Below are 25641 nucleotides of genomic sequence, written 5' to 3' on the forward strand. Positions count from 1 at the left end.
GACAGTCCCTGCTCAACAGAGCTTACAATCTAATTAGGACAGAAACAGGACAAATAAGGGATAAGGGAATTACTAAGGTGGGAATGATAAAACATGGGTACTGAACAAGTGAATAAGGGCTAGAAGTTAAAAGCAGCATAAAAAAAGGTGGTCTTTTAGCCTAGATTTGAAGACGGCCAGGGATGGAGCTTGACGTACCGGCTCAGGAAGTTTATTCCAGGCATATGGTGCAGCAACATAAAAGGAATGGAGTCTGGAGTTAGCAGTGGAAGAGAAGGGTGCAGATAAGAGATATTTACCCAGTGAATGGGTAAGTGCTGTGGAAAATCCAGTGATAGCCAGCTCACCGCAATTTAACTAGTTCAGTTAAATCATTCTGAATATCTGCCCCTAATTTAAAAGGCAACCGTATTTACATCTGATGCTCAAAAACCATTCATAAAAAGTTTTGTCATATTAATTCTGATAAACACAGAACAGTAACATAACTGGCTGGATAATAATCACAGGGGTAAAAGATCACTGAATGTCTCACTGACATTTTGTTTTGTCCAGACAGCTAATTCCTGCTTCTTTGGGCCACTTACTCAATTTAATTCACAGCTAGCTCAGCATTCCCCGCTTCTCCCTATATAAGTCAGCCATGTTATTAACATGCTAATTCATGCATTAACTGACACTATGTACTTGAAATATGCCATGTATTTTCCCTCCCCCAATTTATCTCCACTCCCTAAACAACCCATTCTTGCCACAACTAAATCTAGCCACCTAGTGAAACTGCACTGAAGCTGCACTGAAGGGTAAAATCTCCCCCTCCCCCCAGGAATGCAGTGGGATAAATTTTTACTTGGCTAAATTCCTTCCACAACTATCTTCAGACTGAAAACACATTTTAAAATGTATTTTCCATTACTATTTCATAATACTAGAACTCTCCTGACACTTTATGAAGATGAAACTATTATTTTCTATTGCCTAGTAAAATGGCAATGCTATTATAACACCACACAAGCACTTAAAAAGCTAAGAATTAAGAGTGGATAGTCCCCAGTTCCACGGAAAGAAGAGAATGAAAAGCACAACGATTTCTGATATATCAAACCATTGCTGCTCTTCTAACTGAAAAGCAGAAATTCTCAAGAGATCTACAATAGGATCGGGAGAGGCCATTTTCTTTGTAATTACAGTTGAAGAGGTTTCAAGTGGTTACAAAGCCCTGTGAACATGAGGGATATATAAGCTGCACACTTGCAGGATAAAAGTATCTGTCAAGAGAAAAATTCCAGCCTTGTTTCTTTGTCTCTAGGGGGGTTTATACTCTCTTACTCTCTCTCTCTTATTTTTCCTTTATACCACAGTTATATAGAATACACATTGTGGTTTAACCATTCATCTTTCTTGATGAACTATAGAGATCTAATAATGCTAATGACCTTACAAATAAATGTATCTTGACCTTGTCAGGCCCAATACTATATATGACAAATGACTTGAAGCCAGTCACAACAGAGACCTCTCAGGATCAGTCTAATTAGATTTTTGGAACTCAATACTTTATATTGCTTAGACATGGATGAGAAATCAAAACCCAATTAAATTTACAAGTTTTCACAAAATTCATACTATCATGGGTGTTTTCTGTTGTGTTAAAAGTAAGCTCAAGCTGTGTGATTATGCCATGAAAACATATATAAAACTCACGCATGTCAAGAAAAGCTACAAAAGAGCGACATAACACTTCGTAGAAATTTACTATACTTTCATGTTACTCAGACAACACCTATTAACTACAAGATAAACTCTATAACAAAATAAAACAAGTAAATTACCACCAATTAAAAACACAGTTGGGATTTATAACATTCCTAGTGCCAGGGTACAAAAACAGAACAAAATCGAGAAAGATGGGTTCTTCTAAATATGCATGAGCTGACCATACATTGGATTTTGAATCATCATTATATATGCAAAATATATGCTATAGACATGGCTTACTTGGAAACTAGGGGGCTCCAGAGAACTGAATTCAGTCACTGATTAGCACACGAAACAATTTATATATTAACTACATACATGAAATACTGACTGAAATTCACACAATAGCAAGAAATGCTAACTGAAGTACAATAAGGTCCAGTACTTTATTTTATTTATTTATTAGGATTTACCACCTTTTTGAAGGAACTTACTCAAAGCAGTGTACAGCAAGAATAAGTCAAATATAAGCAATAGACAATTACAGCTGTAAAAATATTTAAACAATAAAAAGTATGACATATGAGCTCATTTTCGAAAGAGAAGGACGCCCATCTTTCGACACAAATCACAAGATGGGCGTCCTTCTCACAGGGTCATCCAAATCGGCATAATCGAAAGCCGATTTTGGATGTCCCCAACTGCTTTCCGTTGCAGGGATGGCCAAAGTTCAAGGAGACGTATTGGAGACGTGTGTCTGGATGAAGTGGTAACAACAAGAATCAATATGGAGCCAGCAGTTTGTGGTTAAAATAATGAAGAGACAGTTGCATGGTCCTCTTGTCCTTTACGAAGTATGGAAATAATTGTGACGCTTGCAAGTATCTATTATTTCAGTGGAGAATTACAGTTTTATTGAACATTCGAACATTGAGATATGGGAATATCAAGTATAAGGTCAGCGTGAAATACGCGTTACAAACAACTACCTCCTTGTATTGGAGGAATCATAGACTTCAACATCTTGCAGCGATTGAGAGGAATATGGACTGAGATTTGTAATGTGTAACGTTGATTGTAGGTGTGAGTGGTGGTAAGAAAGTGTAGTTATGTTGGTATATGTTAAGTTTTAATATGACAGGAGTAACAATGTGTTGAACTAAATTTGAGATATATAGAGGCTTATTTTCAAAGCACTTAGCCTCCCAAAGTTCCATAGAAATCTATGGCACTTAGCCTCCCAAAGTGCTTTGAAAATATGCCTCCTAGTATCTAATAAAAAGAGTGAACATAGATGGCACATAAGTTGTTATACAATTTGTATGATCTACAGTATACAATTTATCCTTGAGAGTGTACCTAGAGTAGAACGGTAATAAATATACATAAGACATTTGTATACAATGGAGGCATATATAGTTTTCAAGCTTATCCATCAGAAATGGCCTGAAAGACAGACTAGCTGGGGAACACAGTATGACCTGAGGGCAAGTTTGGGAACCACTGGATTACAGATTGATTCAACAAGCCCATTTAACACAAAGAAGATAAAAAGGGCGTGCTGCTAAATACTTATATGCTGATTGCTTTTGACAAGAGTAACATTTTTGTAATGTCAACAATCGTGAAGGCTTTGCAATTAAGGGTTGATCTGGGGGGGGGGGTACAGTTCTATCACAATTTACAAACAAAACAGTTACACAGAGATGTGCTCACTCTATGTGGTGATCTTAATGTGGACAAACAAGTAGAAAGTGACATTAAAAAAACAGAAGGATGCTTGAGTGCACAAGGAGAAAGATGAACAATCATAACTGTGTAGAACATCTGATTAATCTTCTTCAGCTGATGGACAAAATATTAAACATTTATCAATTGTATCTTTACATTATAACTAATTGGGCCCATTCCTAACACCGCAAGCATACATGCCCATGGAGGAAATGGGATGACACCGGACTGGACTACATGCTGAAAGGACTGCTGGAGAAGCCCACAGAAGTATGGTAGATAGCACACATTCCAATCTGACAGCAGAGTCCAAGTGTGGGAAAGTAAGCTAGATAGAGGAAGGTGAGGACACACAACACAAACACATGGCAAAAGAGAGGAAAAGAGGGTGGGTGGGATGTGAATCCTTCCTGCTACAATGCAGAAAATCCACCACTAGTTTACATTTTAAATTCATTCCAGGTTTCGAGTTACTGCAGTAAACTTAGCTGGAGGAGAAATGTAAAAATAAAAAATGTTCAACTAAGTAGCTGACGTTCCTAAACATTCACCAGGCATTTCCAGGATAGGGATAGCAAAACTTTATTGAAAGATCTGACACAAGCTGTATTTCAGATCGGTAAAACATAATGTAAACAAATAAACAACACGTGTTTACATTATGTTTTACAGACCCCTGACGCAGGCGAGAATGCTGAAACATGGTCCGTGTCGGATCGTTCAATAAAATTTTGCTATCCCTATCCAGGAGGCCCCTAGTGCTTTTTTGATGTGTCTTCTGACTTTGTACTTTGGACTCCCTCTCTTTTTACTGGTTCCTAAACATTCAACAAACAACCTTTAGCAAAGCAAATATGAATCACATGTAAGCTGATAATGCATAAGAGAGTAATGGACAAGTCTTTTACAAAATAAGTGTGACTGGAGTACATTCACAAATCACGAAACACCTTTAGTTCACCTTCCATGTATGAATCATCTCTGCCCCTAGGTTCTATTCCCTAGACTTTTTCTTGTCCACGAAAGCAGAAGCAAAATCTCCACTACCTGATAAAAGCATTAAAATCTAACATATCACTAAATTTCAAAGCTGCAGGATAAAGATGAAAGTTAACTCTTCCACATACCCAACAAAATACATGCAAAGCTACTTACTGAAAAGGTTTTTAACTAACTGCATAATTTGGAAAGCATGTCACAAACAAATGAATAGTGTAAATGCCTATCAGTTATTTTATTTTTAAGAAATGTTATGTTTTTAGTATATACAATTGGTCAAAAGCTGCATTCCAAAAGCCTTGTCCAAGGGGAAAAAAAGGTATCACTAGCATTTTAAACTGGGAAAGTGTGATACATATGTTATATATTATTTAGTGGAATAAAAAGTCAAAAGGATGCTCCACTGCATTTATGAGCCCTTTTACTAAAACACATTAAGATCTAGGCTTAATGCATTTTAACTCAGGCCATTCCCACATGTGAAACCCAGATTTTCCACAGTAATATCTAGAGCTTTTTAAAGAACTGTTTTGTTTTTTTGCTGATCCCATGCTAATTTTTCCATTAGTGCCCGGGACTTGCAAAAAAAATAAACGCAGAAGTAGTTACTGCCTTCTACTCCGACATTAAGTACAGTACACATTATCCAGTTAGCGCGTGCTAATCGGACCACGCCAGCTGGGTAACGCTTCCCTGCCCAAGGCACACTCGGTCCCAAAAATATTTATTCATTTTAACAGGCAAATTACCAAGACACACACAAACAAATTTTGTGGTAAGCCTTTTTTTTTGTCACGCTAACCATGAATTTGGGCTTAATGCGCTTTAGTAAAAGAGCCCTTTAAAGAGATGCTATGAGACAGCAAACTGTCTCTAAATAAGCCAGTCATTCAATCTGCCCCTAGTTCTTTTAAATGACAGGTCTAAGAAAAGGAACAGAACTGCCATACTGGTGTCACAGTAACCGTCCATCTACCCCCATATTCTGTTCGTAACAGTGGTCACCAAGTACCCTGGCACAATCCCCAAAAGTAGCAAGAATCCATGCAACTTATCCTCAAAAATAAGCAGCGGCTTTCCATGGATCTACCTTTACAACAGTTTATGGACTTTAACTCCAGGAACTTGTCCAAACATTTTTTTAACACATCCATTTCTCCAAGCTGAGGAGCCCAATCAAGATGTAATAATTCTTAACATTTTGGGGTCCTTTTACTAAGATGCGTGAAAAAGGGCCCTGCAGTAGCGGCGGGGGCCGTTTTTCCCACGTACCAAGGCCCTTTTTACTGCAGTGAGTAAAAAGCCCCTTAGAAATGAACATGTAGTAAGATTAGTCTTACTAAATGGCCATGCGGGGGGGGGGGGGGGGGGGGGGGGGGGAGCACTTACCACCACCCATTGAGGTGGTGGTGAGGGGCTCCCATGGTAACTCAGCGGTAACAGGGCAGCATGCGGCGCTGCTCAATTACTGCCGGGTTAGAACCGTGCTATAAAAAAAATTTTCAAGGTGAAACTACTGCCAGCGGCCATGTTGGGTCAGCAGTAGTTCCGAGTTTAGTGTGCGGTAAACTCGCATTGGGTTTACCGACGCTTTGTAAAAGGGCCCCTTTGTTTGCTATTTTGGCAGAAGATTTCAACATATTGTCCACAATGAGGCATATTTTCAAAGCAATTAGCCTTTCAAAGTTCCATAGAAACCTATGGAACTTTGGAAGGCTAAGTGCTTTGAAAATATGCCTCAATGACACCTAAATCTTTCTTCCTGGGTGGTAACTCCTAATATAGAGCCATGCATCATGTCTGAAAAGAGATCTGCCTTATATCTGTCTCGATTGTTTTATACATATGTAGATTTCATTCAGTTTTATTGATACTGATGTGGTGTCGCTATGTTTATATATTTTGTAATTACATAAATTGAAATAATATGATCTATTCCTTTGTGATTTTTAATTTTGCTTATTTTTAATATTGTAAACCACTTTAGAACAAATTCTGTATTAAGGGTGTATCAAGTCAATAAAGCAAATCAAATTAAATCATCTGATCCAAGTGATTTGATGCTCTTTACCTTGGTATAAAATTGTATGTGGGCATTTGTGCCTTATTGGGGCAAGTTCTGGAAGCGTATTTTATAAAAGCACACAGATGCCTATGTTGCCTTATAAAATACTCCTAACAATAGGTGCTTTTTGGGACTTTCTCAGACACTCAGTTATGAAATAAGCCCCAAAAGTCTGAATATTTGAAATTTAAAGGGAGGCATTATTTCTCTCTGTGATGTGATTTTGCTTATAAAAACATTAATTTGTTCAGCAAAAAATTAAAGCAAACAGTTTGTGTTCAATTATGTCAAAAGAAGCAAGCAGATTTAGAGGCTCGTTTTCAAAGCACACAGACTTACAAAGTTACTAAGAGGTGTTATTTTCAAAGCATTTAGACTTATAAAATTGTATAGTAACCTATGGAAAATTGTAAGTCTAAGTGCTTTGAAAATGAGCACCTTGAAAATCAACTAAACCAGGGCTGTGGAGTCAGTGCACCAACTCCAACTCCAGCTCGTACTTATTAGGCTTTAAACTTTTTGTTTTGGATCTAAAGTATTAGTAAACATACCCTTAGATCTAGCACAAAGTATAAAATAATAAATTTACCATACATTATGATGATGTAAATTTTTATTTTGAAGCTGGAGTTGGTATTGATATATTTTTACTGACTCCAACTCCACAGCCCTGCAACTTACAGACATGACGAACGAGTAGTACAGGAGGGCTAACCAACTCAAGATTTATAACAAGTAAATCATAGTTCAGCACTCTGTAAGAGAAGTGGTGTGGTTAAGTGGCGAGTCACATTTCAATTATCTGACAAAACCCATAATGCCTTACCTTGTTGTAGTACTGCACCTGAACAGAATGCCACTGCCCATCACTGACACCTCCTGAGATAAATGGGGCAACAGTTGTTGTGGTCTCACCTGCAAGGTCAGTTAAAATACTTAATAGATATTAAAACCTAGATATTTCTTAATGCATTTATTTCAAATCAAGCAGACTCCAATGGAAATGTGATTGCCAATAGTAGTATCTATTCAATTCTTTCCTGCTTATTATAGTATAATTCTTAAATTTATACTCAATTATCTGGCTTCATATAACATCTTCCAAACAACTATTTTCTCATCTACAAGGCTTACAAAGGCTTGGAACACAGAGGCTGTCTGTTCCTCTGAGACACATTGGAGCATATTAGGACCTTACAGAGACCAGATGGAGAGTAGCCTATACTACTTCTTGTTCTAGTTGTTGGCTTAGTTTAACTTCCTAAGCAATCTTCTATCAATCAGCTATTCGAAACAGAGGGTAAAACAGAAGTCAAGGAATATATCATGCATCTACTGTATGGCTAACTTTATTTCAGATGTTATTTATGTACAAACTTTACAAACTACATAAGCAACAAGAGAACATTCATTTGGAACCACAATAATGTCTAGCAAATTGCTATCCACCTTACAAGATTTTTCTTTTTTCTGTAACTAGAACATGTCTCTATATCAGTGAAATTCAGAATGCATGATTATCCCCACACTAGTACAATGTAATGTGCATCCTAAACAGCAAGTAAACGGAAGTATTGGTCAGATTCTTTACAACCTCAGCTTGCACACTTCTTAGCTCTGTTCAGTTCTTTTGTTTCATTTTTACATCCAACACATATTATTCAACAGAATAAGTAAACTTATAGAATAGTTGTTAACAAACAACAACAAAAACATAAACAAAACCCTGTTTCAGTCCTTCAACTTGCTTTCCAGTGTTTGTGTTCTGTTTATATTATACAGATATTTTTAATTTAGCTCATGCCTTCTTCAGTAGTATCAACGCGGTCTTATCTAAATCTGCACTACCCAAGCTGCAAAGGACTTAAATACAAAACAACTTACGCATCTAGGTTTTCCTACATAAGAACACAACTGTGGAACGCATTATCAAAAGCCTTAAAAACGACGTACAACCACCTAAAATTCCGGAAATCACTAAAAACCAACCTGTTTAAAAAGGCATACCCTACCGATCCAACTTAAATGCCTAAGGGTAATCTCTGCAACACAACCAAACTAAAGCACGTAATGGACATAACACAACTCTTCCTTTCTCCGATTCCCTAATGTGGCTGTGCCACATGAACTTGATCTTATCACAACATCACCCTGTATTTGTCACACGGAGCCTGCAAAGGCCTCTCCGGTACTATGTAAGCCACATTGAGCTACAATAGGTGGGGAAATGGGGATACAAATTTAACAATAACTAAGTAATAGCTCCAGGTGAGTTACATCTCTGACCTCATGTATACCTTTTTTTAAAATTAGTCACCTTATTCTCTAACTCCTCTTACTCTCTTACCTATTTATATGTTAACTATCTCGCTCATCTCATGTACAACTTTCTTTAAATTAGTCACCTTATTTTCTAACTCCTCTTACTCTCTTACCTAGCTATGGAGTCCTTTTACCAAGCTGCATGAAATAGGGCCCTGAGCTAGTGGCCGGGGCCGTTTTTCCCCCATGCCAGGGCCCTTTATAACACAGCAGGTAAAAAGCCCCCAGCTTTTTCCGTTACTACACTTCCTCTTTATACACCTGTATGGTGCACAAGCTGACATGTTTGGAGATTAAATAAAAATGCTACAACAATAAAGAACAACAACAGGATGTAGCAGCTCTAAGTTGCTTGTTTTGTTTTTGAGTGACATCATGCTGTCTCCTGTTCTCAATCAAACCTCCTGTGAATCAGCTGTAGCTGCAAATTATGTTTTTTGGGGGTTTTTTGACTGTGTGTAACAAGTGTCCAGGGAGGGGCAGGAAGTACACTAGATACCAAGGATTTATTTTTCCATGTTGAGGGAGAGAGAGAGGGAGAGAGAGAGAGGAGAGAGAGAGAGAGAGGGAGGGAGGGAAGTCCACTAAACTATCAGAGCTTTTCATGTGTCGGGTCATGTGGGGGGGGGGGGGGGGGGGTTGGTTGGTCAGTCATCAGACCATGGGTCATCTGGGGTGAAATATCACACTTCACCTCAGATGGCACTGAAGGCAAGATGTATACCACTCCAGACGGCATTTCAGCCCTGCCTTTCCACTCAACCTGTCTGCCTTCTCAGCTCTTCTTTGCATCATCACAGTTTAGTTAAAAAAAAACAACCTTGCATTTCCATGGGTTTAAATACTGCAGGCACTAATCTTTAAAGTGGGGCTTGGCGCAGCATTATCTTATGTGTAAAACACTTCTTTGCATCAAATGACTATAAAACTGCACACAGGTATCTAACTGTATGTTCTTCCTGTGCTAGCTTTCTGAATCAGCCCCTAATTTTGTACCCGAGGCAATAGAATAAGTGATTTGCCCAAGGTCACAAGGAGAGTGATAAGGTTTGAGCCTGGACTCCCTGATTCTCAGCCTGCTGCACTAACCATCAGGCTACTGATCCACCTTAATCCGAATGACCACAGTAGGATTTTGACTAAATCGACCTAGCAAGCTTTTCATTTAGTTACATTCAGAAATATGAGAGTGATAGGATGAGTTTTTAACAGCTTAAAATCAACATCATCTGAGACACTGAATGTATATTAGATCATAAAGGGAAGGATTTTAAACATTTGTTTTCTGTTTAAACCTCTAACTGAAATCTTAAAATTATTCTACTCATCCTGAAATACAGTCATACTATATTTCAACTTATTTCATATTATTAGCATTTATAACCAACTAAATTATTTAAAACCGTATTCAGAATCAATTAAAAAAAATAATGTGGTTTTATGTTACTTACAGAGTTTGTAGATCCATTATTTTAATTAACTTTTGCAATCTGGGGGGAAAAGTCAGTGTAACCAGCAGGTCGAGACAATGAAGTCATGCTGATATCTGTACATAACCCTACAGATGAAGTATACACCATACATTTTAGATCTGGGATGGGCCACTGCTGAAATGTCTTTAGTCTAAGTAGTTCACTACTGTATTTTACATAGGAAAATATTGAATATTTAACCCACCATTCTTATCTGAAACAAGTAACAAAAAAAAAAAAATGCAAAATGACATACAAAATGAGAACTTAATCATGCCACAGAATTAGTACTAAAGTGTAAAAATTATACTGCTGGTTAAAAATATCACAGTGGGATAATTCCTTGGCATGCAGATGCCGGGCTAATCAGCATGGGTGAGGTGGGACATGGTGAGGGGAGGGGGAGAGCGACCTGACAGTATTCAGTACTAGCAAATATAATAACATAGTACTACTACTACTTATCATTTATATAGAGCTACAAGGCACACGCAGCACTGTACACATAGTAAATGACGGCAGATAAAGACCTGTACGGCCCATCTAGTCTGCCCAACAAGATAAACTCATTTTACATGGTATGTGTAACTTTATATGTATACCCGAGTTTGATTTGTCTTTGCCTTTCTCAGGGCACAGATCATAGATGTCTGCCCAGTACTGTTCTTGAATTAAGTTCTGAAGCTAACGTCGAAGCCCCTTAAAATTTACACTCCAGCCCATCCCTATCTATTCAGTCACACTCAGGGCGTAGACAGTAGAAGTCTGCCCTGCTCCAGTTTTGTTTCCCCAATTACCGGCGTCGCCACCCAATCTCTGCTAAGATTCCATGGAACCATTCCTTCTAAACCGGATTCGTGTTTATCCCATTCATGTTTGAATTCCATTACCGTTTTCATCTCCACCACCTCCCGCAGGAAGGCATTCCACATATCCACCACCCTCTCCGTGAAAAAATACTTCCTGACAGTCCTGAGTCTACCCCCCTTCAACCTCAATTCATGTCCTCTAGTTCTACCGCCTTCCCGTCTCCGAAAAAGGTTCATTTGCGGATTAATACCTTTCAAATATTTGAACGTCTGTATCATGTCACCCCTGTTTCTCCTTTCCTCCAAGGTATACATGTTCAGGTCAGCAAGTCTCTCCTCGTATGACCATTTTTGTAGCTTTTCTTTGCACCGTTTCCAGTCTTTTTACATCTTTAGCAAGATACGGCCTCCAAAACTGAACACAGTACTCCAAGTGGGGCCTCACCAACGACTTGTAGAGGGGCATCAACACCTCCTTTCTTCTGCTGGTTATGCCCCTCTCTACGCAGCCTACACCACCTATTACATTCACAGATTTTTTTTTTTCCTCAACAAAGATGCGAGTCTGGTTCTACTTGCATTTTGTCAAAGTTGTAAAAGAATTATTCACAAAGCTGGTGGGCAGCCTGTGTTATTGTATTGTTACTGTTTGAACAGCTTCATCAGTCTGTTTATTATTGCTACCAGTTCTTTACTGTAGACTAAAGGTTAAGGACAAAACCTGAAATGTGATACGGAAATGCTAACATAACAAGTATATATTAGCGCCCTCCTAGCTCTGAAACTTCGGAGGCAGAGAAGTGAAATAACATGATTTAGGAGCTTGTTTTTGGAGTGTGTGTATGTGTTGGGGGGGAAGGGTGGGGTGGCAGCTGAAGTGCAAGAATATAAGTTACTTCAAACAGTAGACAGAAAAAACTGAAAGCCATACAGATTTCTTTTCCTCTTTTTGTCTTCATGGTTTTCTCTTCTCTTTTAGGCCCTGGTGCTAAAAAGTAAATGCAGGCCCAAGAAGCCATTAGTGCCCACATTTACCTGCGCAGAATGATCAGAGGGAGCGTGGGAATGAATGAACGCGCAGATGAACAGTGCAAGTAGCATGCTAATGTAGTCAAGCTCATGTAAATTAGGTCATTTTGTATTCCTCCCCAATGCTCAGAAAACAGTGCCCAAAACAAAGCTGCCTTACTGCTGCAAAAAATAATGCCAGGTCAGAGAAGGTGTTAGGATGTTGGAAGAGAGGATTTCTCATGCTTCTTTCTTCAAAATCTGCTGGTTTTGATTGCTTTTGGAAACAGGAAGCCCTTAAGCACTGTTTGTGAGAAACGAATATGCACGCGTCACAGCGCACCCAAAAGTGAAAGCATACACTGGTGTCTGTTTCCTGCGTTCAAATATAAGCATCCAAGCTAAAAAAAAAAAATTAAAACTCTTATATTTAGACCGCAGTAAACAGACACCATTGTATGTTTCATGTATGGGTTTTGAAAGGCGCATGTGCACTGGAGCCAAGCTTACTGGGGAACTCCTCTGAGCATGCACCAAGCAAAATCCTCCCGTCTAACTCCCTAATGCTCAACGCTTTGAGTGTGTCTATATTTGCATTTCATTTGCGTTGAATATTAGGGATTGTTCTTCTGTGCTGTTCTGGAAGTATTTTTACGGCGCTGTTCGAAACAGTGCAGGAGTTTTGACAATCTGCCTATTAGTTTCTGACTCTAACTACACCTTTTCTCATTCTTCTTGCCACATAGCACCAACACACAAACAGCTTCTATACTGCCCTCTCAGGAATCAGCAACTAAGAGGCACTCCATCCTCTTTTCAATTCAATTTGATTCAGGACTTTACTGCCAGTCGCAACAACCCCTGAGTGTCCAGGGTTCAGCAAATGACTGGAATGCAAGTACCAGCTGACAGCAGAGAAAAAGAGCAGCTCTCACAGTCAGCCAAGGTGAGACTGGGGAAAAAGGACTGGGTATAAAGGTGGCGGCAAACAGGAACATGTATCAAATTGCGGGTAAATGGAAGCACTACAGACTGCCCCACATGCTAAAATGCCTAAATGTGGATCTGCTATCAGCCAAAACTCTGTCTTCTACCTCGCTCACATCTTCAGTAACACTAGAGGCAGGTCAGGACTCCCTCCCTCGGGTGTGACTGCTCCCAATTGTACCACAAAAGTTCTAGGTGAGTTGTCTCACTGTCTTCGTCACCCCCCCCCCCCCCCCCCCCATGATTTGATTAGCAGGATGAAAACAGGCTCCAATCAGCAACCAAACTTCCCACTCTTGCATAGCATCATAAGATAAACGTACGCTTGCCCTCCCCACTAGTATTTGACGTGTACTTGCCATTCTTTCAGTCTCAGACTTATCTCACCCATTAAACTGTATAAACATAAAACAAGAGCATTCCTGAGAAAGTATTCACAGCAAGGTGGCAGGGTGCTACTATTCTTGTGAGGTATGGAAAAAGAAAACCTAAATATTTACTTGACTGTCTCTTTACAGAAAGAAACAAACAAAGGCTAGGCATTTTAAACAAGCCTTTTAGCACTAGAACAATAGAGCCTTTCAAAGAAGAAATATCAATTTTTTTATTTGAATAGATTAGCTTGTCATAGGAGAAAAGTCTCCCGCCCACAAGCAAAGGAAGATTATATAGGGAGAGAATGAATGGTAAATACACACCCTCCTCTCTTCACTCTTTGCTGTATGTGAGACTGTGGTTAAATGGCAAAATCAATAACCTGCAAGTCAGAACTTCAATACGAATTTAAAAACATCTTTTTTCATAAACTGTTTGTGATCTTGGACATGTCATCTTACATATTCTCAACGGAGTAACTTGGTGGTTAAAGCAACAAATGGAGAATAAAGGAAGCCACAGTTCAAATCTCGTTTCTTTCAATGACATTTCTTGTAACGCCAGGCAAGTCACGTCACCCTCTACTGCCTCAGGGACACATTTTGGGACCTATTTACCAAACTCAATTATAACATTTTATTTACTGCCTTTTTGAAGGAATTCACTCAAGGCGGTGTACAGCAAGAATAGGTCAAACATAAGCAATAGACAATTACATCCATAAAAATATTCAAGTAACAGTACAAAGTATGGCATAGTATGCTACATTACACAATATTTAATAAAATATTTTAATAAACAGCATAGGGTGTAAGCAAAGATGGAACATATGGATAGAGTAGTAGCAGGAGTAAGAAAATAAGGGGACTAATTTAAAGAAAGTTGCACATGAGGTCAGAAAGACTATGAATTGCTTGTGAAAAGTGATCAGCTGATGGCAATGGAAACCGAAATCCTCTATTTATCAACAAACAAGAGAAGGGAGGGGGCTGGGTTGTAGCACGGCACTCTCCCCACTCTACATATACTGCCCTCCCACTATGCCTCTACACAGTTCTGCAGGCAACCCCCCCCCCCAAAAAAAAAAAAAGTAAAAGGGAGATTTAGTCTCCAAATCTAGGTGGTCTTAGGACCTCCCTGCTGAATTGGCCAACAATGGCATCAATTTGTGCCAAACTGTGATGGTGCGTCTCTATTATTTATCAATACATTTTGATTTGTCTAGATCAGAGAAAGATAATATCATTAATCTGGCATATTGAGTGAGCCACACTATCCTGGGTAATGTACCATGTAACAATAGCTAAGATGTTAAAAGCAAATTAAATTAGTAAGCATTAGACAATTTGGTAGAATTAATGGGACAAAGGAATGAAGACTTATCAACCCCACCACTAATCCTGTAGTAACATCTGCTTCGAGAGGTAGGCAAAAATGAAGTGATGGCAAATCACAGTTCTAAACTTACACCTACTTTTTGCCTCTCATATTGGATAAGATCTGAGCCATGAGTCCCTTCTTGGTTTTTGACTGAGATGGGGCGCTAATGCCCTGCCAACTAATTGATAAGTTTGAACCCTCACCAAACTGTGAATATGTAAAGAGGAATTTTTGATATGATGTCTAAATCTGATGTAATGCACATTAATTGCATTTAATGCATGTTATTTAGTCTTAACATGGCAGAAATTGGGCCCTATGGCCAGTAAAAATTAGCTATATTGCATGCAAATATATGCAAAGCAGCTCATTATTATACAAATGGAATAACGCAGATTGTAGTAAACTTCACAAGCTGTGCTGCAGTATTACTATGTTAACAAGTGAATGGATACTCCTGAGAAAAGTAACAAAATAAGGTCCCTCCCCACCAGTCTCCCATTTCCAAGCAATTCCAGGGATATCCTAAAAATCTCGACTGGCTGGGTGTGCCACGAGGATTGGATTGAAAACCTCTGATCTAGATGGGTGGGCCAGGAGCAATTCCCAGTCATCCTCAAAATGGTGATGACTGACCCAAGCTATACATCACAACATAATGCTAGTTCTGAGCTACCAAAATAAGGGAGCACTCCTACAATGCCTCTTGACCACCAGGGATCTATAAGAAAGTTTAAACATGAGCGGAACAGTGCACCTGACATGGAGTGCAATTTCAACCGGACAGAAAGAGTACTATTCACATTAGCCCTAGAGAATGACACGGGGACGGGGAACTGCAGTAACCGCAGGGATGGGCACGGGACAGAGCTCGCAGGGACAGATCCCACGGGGCGGGGACGAACTTGTCCCCGTATTATTTTCTAGTTGGAAGGGTAGAGGGTGGTGGTGGGAAAGGGGGTTATTATAGCTGCTCATTGTTATTATTGTTTCTTTTTGTAATTTATACACAACAGTTGCACAGCATATTGTTCTTTTTATACTTTAATAAAAAGATTTAAATATAAAATCATAAGTGTTCAAGGCTTCTGTAGATGAGACAGAGCCAGCGGGGACGGGGCCTGCGGAGATGGGCAGAGACGGAGACAGAACCCACGAGGATAGGGAGAAACTTGTCCCCATGTCATTCTCTAATTAGCCCACACAACCAGATCAACACTCAGGCCACAGAGACTGTGGCCACTGGTCCAAGGGAGGGGACAGAGCTTATAGAATTACAGGCCAATTAGAAAAGATGGGTCTTAAGAGCAGCCCTGAATCAAAAGGTAAGAGGGTTCCTTGCAGAAATCTGTGGGAACAGAGTTCCAGCGAGCAGGATCACCACAGAAGAAAGCAGATTGACATGTGAATGCAAATTGAGAACAGAAGATTAAGGAACACAAGCAGTACTCATGGGCAGAATGCACAGGGCAGATGGTTCGATGTGGGGTATAAGAGAAAACAGATATGCAGGAGTTGTACCAAAGAGACTTTTACGAGTTAGTATGAGGATTTTAAACTGAACTCATCAGAAATATGGTAGCCAGTGATGCTGAATCAAAAGTGGGGTTATTCTATGAAATTTTCTTACGTGCTATTTCTAGCCAAAGTAATAAGCATTAAAAATTACATCAGGATTTACTGTTATTTTGTAAACCTTGAGGTAATTTCTCATTATTAAAACAATACTGAAAAGCACCTTAGTTAACGGAGCCCTCAGATTAGATTTTAAGGCCACTGGGGCTGGGAAACACCTACTGTACCTGAATGTAACTCACCACATCATCCACTGAGACATGTTCAGTTTGGTAGTTTAATAGCTCTACTTCTTGATTAAAAGTCAAGAATTATAACATATCCCCACCATTGAAAGACCATATGCAATGATAATACTCAACTTGTTTAATACAAAAATGTATAGACTTAATGCATATGAATGCAGAAATGAAATGGTATCACATGATAGAGGTTAAAGTATTTCCACTCTAGCTCCTTGTTACCCTGGGCAAGTCACCAGGCAGTGGTGTTCCTTGCCTGGATGGCACCCGGGCGGAGCGCCGATGCGCCCCCCCCCCCACTAAATTACACCTCCCCCCTCCAGCGAAATGACCCCCCCGGGTGCACGCCGCTGGGGGGGGGTGCCGCGGCGCGCGCCTGCTCCGAGTTCGCTAAACTTCGCTTCGCTGCAGCTCCTCTCCCGGAACAGGAAGTAACCTGTTCCAGGGCAGAGGGAGCTGCAGCGAACGAGCAAAGAAGTTTAGCGAACTCGGAGCAGGCGCACGCCGCGGCACCCCCAGCGGCGTGCACCCTGGGCGGACCGCCCCCCCCTTGGTACGCCACTGCACCCAGGTTTATTCCACACACTCATCTGCTCTTGTGCATATTTCCCACAGTCTTCTATCCTTGACCTAGCCTTGAATTATTGCACTGACTAGTACACAGGAACATCAGATACTCCAATTACCTTGGGTATTCACATTTCCTGCTCCTATATCTCCAGAGAGGAAGTGAGTCAGAGAGCAGGGAGAAACCAGTCATACTTCCAGAAGGAAAGCAGGAGACTACTACTATTGTGCCTCAAAATCATAATTAGAAAGCAGCTGAAATAAAAGGGCATAGTTTAAACTGGCCTTAAGCATCACCCTGAACTCAAAGTCATGAACATCTGAAGACCCTTCTTCCTATGACTTGGTGATAATCTCTAACAGGGTAAATGCAGCTACCTATAGTAGAAACCAATACATGAAAAAACAAGTACATGGCCAAGAAACAGACACAGGGAGACAGTATAAACTATTACCAGTGGCATATGGTTCATAATAATTGGTAATATAATACCAAGTTGTGTCAGGGGAAGCACAAAGCACGAGATGCCATTCTAGCACTGTATGAAAGTGCATCTTAGTAACAGGGTGTACAATTCTGGTCATCACTGGAAGAATGACGTTTGGATGCAAAGGATGATCTGAAAGGCTTATTTACATGACAAATATGTAAGTGCAAGATAATAATTCCTTACCTGCTGAAAAGGTTAGCTGGATCTGTTCTTCAATAATTTCTAGTGCAATAAAGTCATGTTTTTCATTAAAACGGCCATTATAGAGAAGAAGGGCATTCCTTTCTCGGGTAGCAAACCTAGAATATAAAGACGTAATTCCATTGTAATGAACTACAAATTGAAAAGTTTCTCACCTGTTCATTCTGGCCAGACAGAGCCTTTATGTTACAAAACTAGTTTGATCTATAACAGTGGTTCTCAACCCGTGTGTCCCCAAGAAATGGAAGCCTGTGTTTCCTTTACAACCATCACTGCCTGCAAGCTGGTCCCTATTTCTGCTTTCCTACATCCCCCAATAACAAATGCTGAACGTGTTGCAGGTCTGCTGTCCATAGATTCTGTTTGCTATATAGTTTATAAGTAGCATATTTGCAGGTTTTTGTGTTGCTTCACAGTATCTGGCAGTAGAGGGATTTTGTATTGCTATTACTGAGGTCACACCAGAATTTGAATATATATTTACTTTGTTGCATGACAAATGAAAAATCTGGGACTGATGTGTTCCATACAGCTTTCTGATATCGGGTGAGCAAATTCATACTAAACAAACAATATTTAGGCGTGCTTTGTTCAGCTGTGAATTTTAGTGGTCGGTCTGTTAAATACAAGAACACGGTCTGTCACAACAAAAGAAAGGTTAAGAACCACTGATCTAGAGAAAGAATGCTGTACTTGGAGAAACATGCAGATGCCTGAAGATGATCTTATCCCCACAAAAGAACTGGAAAAATCATGGAAAATCGAGCAACAAGCCAGGTCAACTTAAGTTGTATTCTACATCATTTTAAATATTAAATACTAACTTGCCTAATAATAGTGGAAAGCTGTCGTCATCTCTTTCCTTGCAAACAGTACTGAAATAACATGGCAAGGTACTTGTGATTTTAACAATTTTAAGAATCTTAAATAAAAAAGCTTCAGGCTCTGTCTCGGAAAACACTTTCCTAAGCTTTTGGCCCAGGCTTTAGGAAAATAAAAACATTAACTATGTGGTCATACAAGAATTAAAAGTTTATTTCACATAACCTCATTTGTGAGGTCCAAAATACAATAAATACAGTGGCATATCAATTAATCAAACAATTCAAAACAACTTATTCCTAATATAACTGAAATAACCCATAAAATACTGCAGTACAAATACTTAAGCATTTAAACTGCAAAGTACAACCAGGCTTTTATACAGTTTCTCATAGTCTATCTCATGGTTCAGTCTGCAAGGGCTGACCATGTCCCATGTAAAAATGAAATTTTGTTCCTTAAGACAACAAAACATGGGAAATATCACCACCCCTCGGCAAATTCACTTAGAGCAAAACTACAACTTTACACCCAACGAAGAGTGATTATATTGTGCCCAATGCTCCATTAAGGTGGCAGCGAGTCTACCATTCCTAATACTACTCAAATGATCACGAATTCTCTGACAGGTCTGCATGTCTGATGTATACAGTAGAGCCCACAAGGACATACATGCAAATAAACAATCCATTTGTATGCGTAATCTAAACTGACTAGCTCCGTGAAGCTTGTCAATAATATTGGACTGTTGATAATATCTGTTTCAATTACCAAAGGGCAATATGCACACTGTCCACACTTAAAATACCCTATAGGTTGAGTGGGGGTCCACATTAAATGGATTCTTACAAGGGTTAGATAGTATTTCTCCCGTACTTGAACTTCTCTGGTAAGCAAATTTGGCCTGATCTTGTAGACTTGTATGCACTGTCAAGACAGACCAGTGTTTATTAACTATGTCTCTAACCTTATGAGATAAAGGAGAAAAAGGTAATACACACACTAACCTAGACTCCTGTTGTGTGCTTGCTAAGGACTAAAGACATTCCTGATTAGTACAGAATGCTCGTTGATAGGCTCTTTTGACCACCGAGCAGGGTACCCTCACTCTATAAATCTATATATATCCACAGTAAACTGGCTAAATGACAAGAAACTCAAACTTAGAAAAGACTGAGACCCTTATCTTTTTCAGATAAAACTTCTCCTCCCTCCTTGATGAGCTATTCTTCCAAGTTCATTGAACCTCTACTAGATGCTTCTTACACATTTCAGGTAAGATCCTGGTCAATGAGCTCAATTTTCATTGGCACATTTCCAACATAATGAAGAAATGCTTCTTTGTATTAAAAATTATTTATGCTAGCCGATCAATCACTGCTATCAAAGTCATTCATACTCTCACTCTCATATTAGTTATAAGTTGACTAGACTACTGCAACTCATTACTTCAGAGTCTGAAAGCTTCGTCTCTCAAATGACTGCAACCGGTGCATAACACAGCGATGAACCTGACTGAAGGTGCTAAAAGGTTTGATCATATTGCCCCTTGATGAGAGAATAATAATGGCTACCAATCACATATAGGATCCACTTAAGATCTTCAGGTTGGCCCATGGAATGTCTACACAGGATTACCAATGTTTTTAATCAGTCTTCTAATCCCGTACACCTAGCTGAGCATTATGACCTATGCAACAAAAACTATTCTGGTGGTCCCCTCACATACTAGGATAAAATTAGATATGACCAGACATTTAACTTTGAATTGGCTAATCTCTATTTATAGAACTTCTACCCTATGATCTCCACCGTGTACCTACCACAAAAAATTTAAACTGGCTTTAAAAACGTATTACTTCAGACTTGCCTTTTCACCTTTAATATCATTGTTTAGGGCTGATGTTTTGCGGCTTTGACTATTGGGTTGACCTGGACAACTAACAAAAGAGCAATTTCTATCCCCTCCTCTCCTCGTCAACCCTGCCCTTCCCATTTTTAAAAAGCCCTTCACACTCTTAAAGCTTACCTGTTTATTATTATATGTGTTTAATATATTCTGTCTATTTTTAAACCATTGTAAACTACTTAGATATCACCCCTGATAAAGCTGTATATCAAAGCTGAAATCTGAAACAAAACAAGCATGACTGTGTCTGAACGGATCATATTATACTTAAAAGGCATATATCCTTTCATATTCCAAATATGTAAGCAGAAATCTAACATCCTTTTACTTCTACATAATATATTCCCAATTTTACCACACTGCAGGAATCTGATAAATATTTCTAGATTATTTCTGTATGGACATTAGCACCAGGTATGCCTAAGTTACTCAAAATACCAACTTCTCTATGATGTTATTTCTTTCCTGGTCTAATTTGTTTCTAATTTTCTTTTATTAAAGCTATACCTCTTTCAACAAAAGTCCTTCCTTAAGACTACTGTTCATCTGTTTGTTCTGTATTCAGACTTTATGCCGGTAATTTTATAAAGCTTTCTCTTTGTGTAAAGCCTGTCTTACTTGCAGACAAGGGGCTTCTAAGAAATTGTGCAATGTTGCTACTTGAAAAAAAAGCACACAATAAATATACACCTATTTTTACATGAGCTGCACATAGGGTTTGTGCATAGCAGAAGGTGGAGATAATGTGTGCGTATTTTATAAAAGTAGAGTACAAGAACAAATTTACATCATTTTCACAGCAGGTATAAATATGTGTTGACACGTGTGCTGTTGAGGCTGAATCTCAGAATCTATTTCTAAAGTCACACAGGTGCCCATGTTACTTTATAAACTGGACTTCTCACTTAGGCATCATTTTATAAACTTACCCCCTTTATGTATTAGTGCAATGGGTGGGGTTCTAAGGAGATTAGCATAGTAACACTTTAGTTTAATTAGATTTATAATGATAGAAGTATCTAGGTGAAAACACTTTTATTACCTATCTACTCTTTTTTTCTCCCCAAGATTTCAAATATAAACCAGAAGAGAATATCAGTGCCTAATGGGTTTGGCTACCACAGCTACTTTATAAAAGAATGTAAAATACAAATGTCAGCTTTCTTGTACACACTTTAATTTAATTACTCCCTTTTTAACTTTAAATAAAAGAATGGATCATGTAATATGCAACTAAAGGCAGAACAGTAAATATTATCTTATGCAATGTCTTTCAGTGAGAGAGGAAATAAAAGTAATTCACATTCAATTCTGCAGTGAGTGGGTGGAACTGCTGCATTTTATGTACATGTACCGTAACTGCAAACAGAGGAGTTTATGACTGTAAATAGGATATGGTTACCAGTAACTATGTTCATATTCCACACCCAGTAAAGCTACGTAGATTGACGCAATTTTGGAAGGACTAGGTATTGCTTACATGTGCAAATCAGGCTATACATATAAATGGTGATTTAGAAAAGTTTCGACTTATACCTATATGAAGCACCAAGTGCAGATTTAAAAGGAGGAATGTTCTGAGCATGGTTTAGGGTGTCCTTTCAAATAACACTTTAAACTCTCATGAACTTCACCACTCAAAACACAACGAATTACTTCACAAGCATATATGTGGTGACCAAATTATAGTGACTTCTGCTTTCTCAAATATACTTATTTTTCAGTTTTTCTCAATTTTTTTATTGCATTTTTTGATTTTTTTTGTTGTGAAGGAAAAAGCCTCTGTATGTCCTCGATCATAGATGTACTTCTTGTGACCCGCTGGACTCCACTTCATCACTGGCTAAAAACTTCCATTTTTATTCTTGTCTATAATTCATTCATTATCCTTATAGCATATAACACATCTTTTTTTTCACCATCTGACGAGGTCCTGTTTCACCTCCTGGGCTTTTTCAAGGAAGGACTTGGTGTATATGCTTTTCTCTCCGTGTCTCAAGTCTTCTAGCTTACCACAGATTTTACTATAAGAACAGGCGACATTTTGGACCAATACAAAGGCATTATAACATCCTCACTTTTGTTTACCATTCTTTTCCTAATAATACCTAACATTCTATTTGCTTTCATAGCTGCCACAGCACACTGAGCAGAGGATTTCAATGTATCATCAACAACGATGCCGAGATCCCTTTCTTGGTCGGTGACTCCTAACGTGGAACCTTGCATTACGTAGCTATAGTTAGTGTATTCCGGACGTGAGCCCTTGAGCCAGGCCGAGGCCTAGTATAGGATTTTGGTCAAGGCCTAGGGTAGAACGAACAGGCCCTAAGCACCACCCCAGCCACCAAGCCCCGCACACTCACAACAGCCAACAGGCACCGCCAGAAGTGGGAGATAGAGCATTCAGGCGGACCTCACGGCCAATGGGGAACCCACTCACACAGAGACCAAGCAAGCAGGCCTCACGGCTGACCGGGAACCGAGTCACACTCTCGGAAGGGAGCAAGAACAACAAGGGTTCCACACGGAACTGGGTCACCAACAGTGCACACAGTGCAGGGTAGAGCCACAAAGGAAAGGGTGAGAGGCAGAAGCCTGTAAAGGTATACAAGGCTGTGCCACAGGTGAACAAGAATATAGGAAGCCCAGAAGAAAACACTCTAGGCATTATACCACACAGCACTCAAGGAAAAAGAAAACCAACTATAGAAATACACTCTCGACTGAACCATTCAGCACACAAGGGAACTAGGCTGTACCTACAGCATACAACGATACAGGGAGCCCCCACAAGGAATACACTAGGCGACTATACAGCATACAGATGGGAAAGGGAGAACTACCTAAGGAATACACACTAGGCTAAACCATTCAGTACACAAGGGGAACTAGGCTGTACCTACAGCATACAATGATACAGGGAGCCCCCACAAAGGAATACACTAGGCTGACATTACAGCAAATAAAGGAAAGGGAGAAACTACCTAAGGAATACACAAAGCTGGCCCCAACAACCCCAAGGGAACAAAGGGAACTGCTAAAGGGAAAAACCAGGGCAGAGCTACTCAGCAGACAAGATAAAGGGGAGAGTAAGCAAACAGAGGAAGCGCCTTGATACATACAGACCAGAAAAGGAACGCTGCTCCCCGTATACAGGAGACAGCTACAGCCAAGAGAACTAAAACAAACAAGAGCAAAATACAAGGATAGGGGAGTCAGAACCACAGGGAGCAGAGCAGAAGCTCAGCACAACAAAGGGAACACCGAGGGAGAGAAAGCTAAACAAACAAACCAACTGAAATGACTCAAGGCACAAGCTTACCCCAGACAGCACTACTTTAAACAGGAGAAAGCAAACTGGGTGTGGGGAGTGAGACAATCAGGCTCATGCTGGGAATACCAGCACACACACACGCGCACACACACACGCACGCGCACACACACATACACACACAGAATAAGCAAGCACGAGGAGAAAGGCTAAACTCCAACATGAACACAAGCGCCCAAGTGCAGGCTGGCTTCAGCAAAGCAATCAGAGCAATAAACGCCAAAGCAATGATTGCAGGAGAAAGGCAGGCTTAAATGGATCAGGCTTCTGACGTCTGCTGGCTCAGCCCCTGACAAGCCAATCAGGATGTGAGTCCCAAGCATTCCCCTGCCTATCAGCAGAATCATAACAGTTAGGGTTCCTCTTTCCCACATGCATCACTTTGCTCTTGCTCACATTAAACATCATCTGCCATTTAGACACCCAGTCTTCCCAGTCTCATAAGGTCCTCTTGTAATTTTTCACAATCCTCTTGTGATTTAACCTCTTTGAATAACTTTGTGTCATCAGCAAACTTAATTACCTCAGTAGTTACTCCCATCTCTAGCTCATTTATAAAAATGTTAAAAAGCAGCGGTCCCAGCACAGACCCCTGAGGAACCCCACTATCTACCCTTCTCCATTGAGAATACTGACCATTTAACCCTACTCTCTTGTTTTCTATCCTTTAACCAGTTTTTAATCCACAATAGGACACTACCCCCTATCCCATGACTCTCCAATTTCTTCTGGAAAATCCAGATACACAATATTAACTGGCTCGCCTTTATCCACATGTTTGTTCACCCCTTCAAGAAATGTAATAGATTGGTGAGGCAAGATTTCCCTTCACTAAATCCATGTTGGCTTTGTCTCATTAATCCATGCTTTTGAATATGCTCTGTAATTTTGTTCTTTATAATAGTCTCTACCATTTTGTCCGACACCGATGTCGGGCTCACTAGTCTATAATTTCCCGGATCCCCTCTGGAACCTTTTTAAATATTGGCGTTACATGGGCTACTTTCCAATCTTCCGGTACCACACTCAATTTTAAAGATAAATTACATATTACTAACAATAGTTCTGCCAGTTCATTTTTCAATTCTATCAGATGAATACCATCCAGTCCAGGAGATTTGTTACTCTTCAATTTGTCTAATTGCCCCATTACATCCTCTAGGTTTATAGAGATTTCATTCAGTTTCTCCAACTCGTCAGCTTCGAAAACCATTTCTGGCACTGGTATCTCTCCCAAATCTTCCTCGGTGAAGACCAAAGCAAAGAATTCATTTAATCTCTCCGCTATGGCTTTGTCTTCCCTGATCGCCCCTTTTACCCCTCGGTCATCTAGCGGTCCAACCAATTCTGTTACCGGCTTCCTGCTTTTAATATACCTAAAAAAATTTTTTACTCCAATGCAATCTTTTTTTCAAAGTCCTCTTTCCCTTCCTTATCAGTGCTTTGCATTTGACTTGACATTCCTTATACTGTTTCCTATTATTTTCAGTCAGTTCCTTCTTCCGCTTTCTGAAGAATTCTTTCTTTTGCTCTAATAGCTTCCTTCACTTCACTTTTTAACCATGCCAGCTGTCGTTTGGTCTTCCTCTCTCCTTTTTTAATACAAGCAATATATTTCGCCCGGGCTTCAAGATGGTATTTTTGAACATCATCC

The 25641-nt window shown here is 39.6% G+C and overlaps 1 protein-coding gene across 1 annotated transcript in view; it reads right to left on the bottom strand.

Annotated features, from left to right (window-relative positions):
* Positions 1 to 25641, bottom strand: part of CELSR1 (cadherin EGF LAG seven-pass G-type receptor 1) — a 329426-nt gene that overhangs the window by 162022 nt on the left and 141763 nt on the right. Inside the window, 2 exon segments of the mRNA XM_030217205.1 lie at positions 7320 to 7408; positions 17905 to 18020. Coding sequence (XP_030073065.1) covers positions 7320 to 7408; positions 17905 to 18020 — 205 coding nt within the window.

This window comes from Microcaecilia unicolor, chromosome 10, assembly GCF_901765095.1.
Source record: "Microcaecilia unicolor chromosome 10, aMicUni1.1, whole genome shotgun sequence".
NCBI lineage: Eukaryota > Metazoa > Chordata > Amphibia > Gymnophiona > Siphonopidae > Microcaecilia > Microcaecilia unicolor.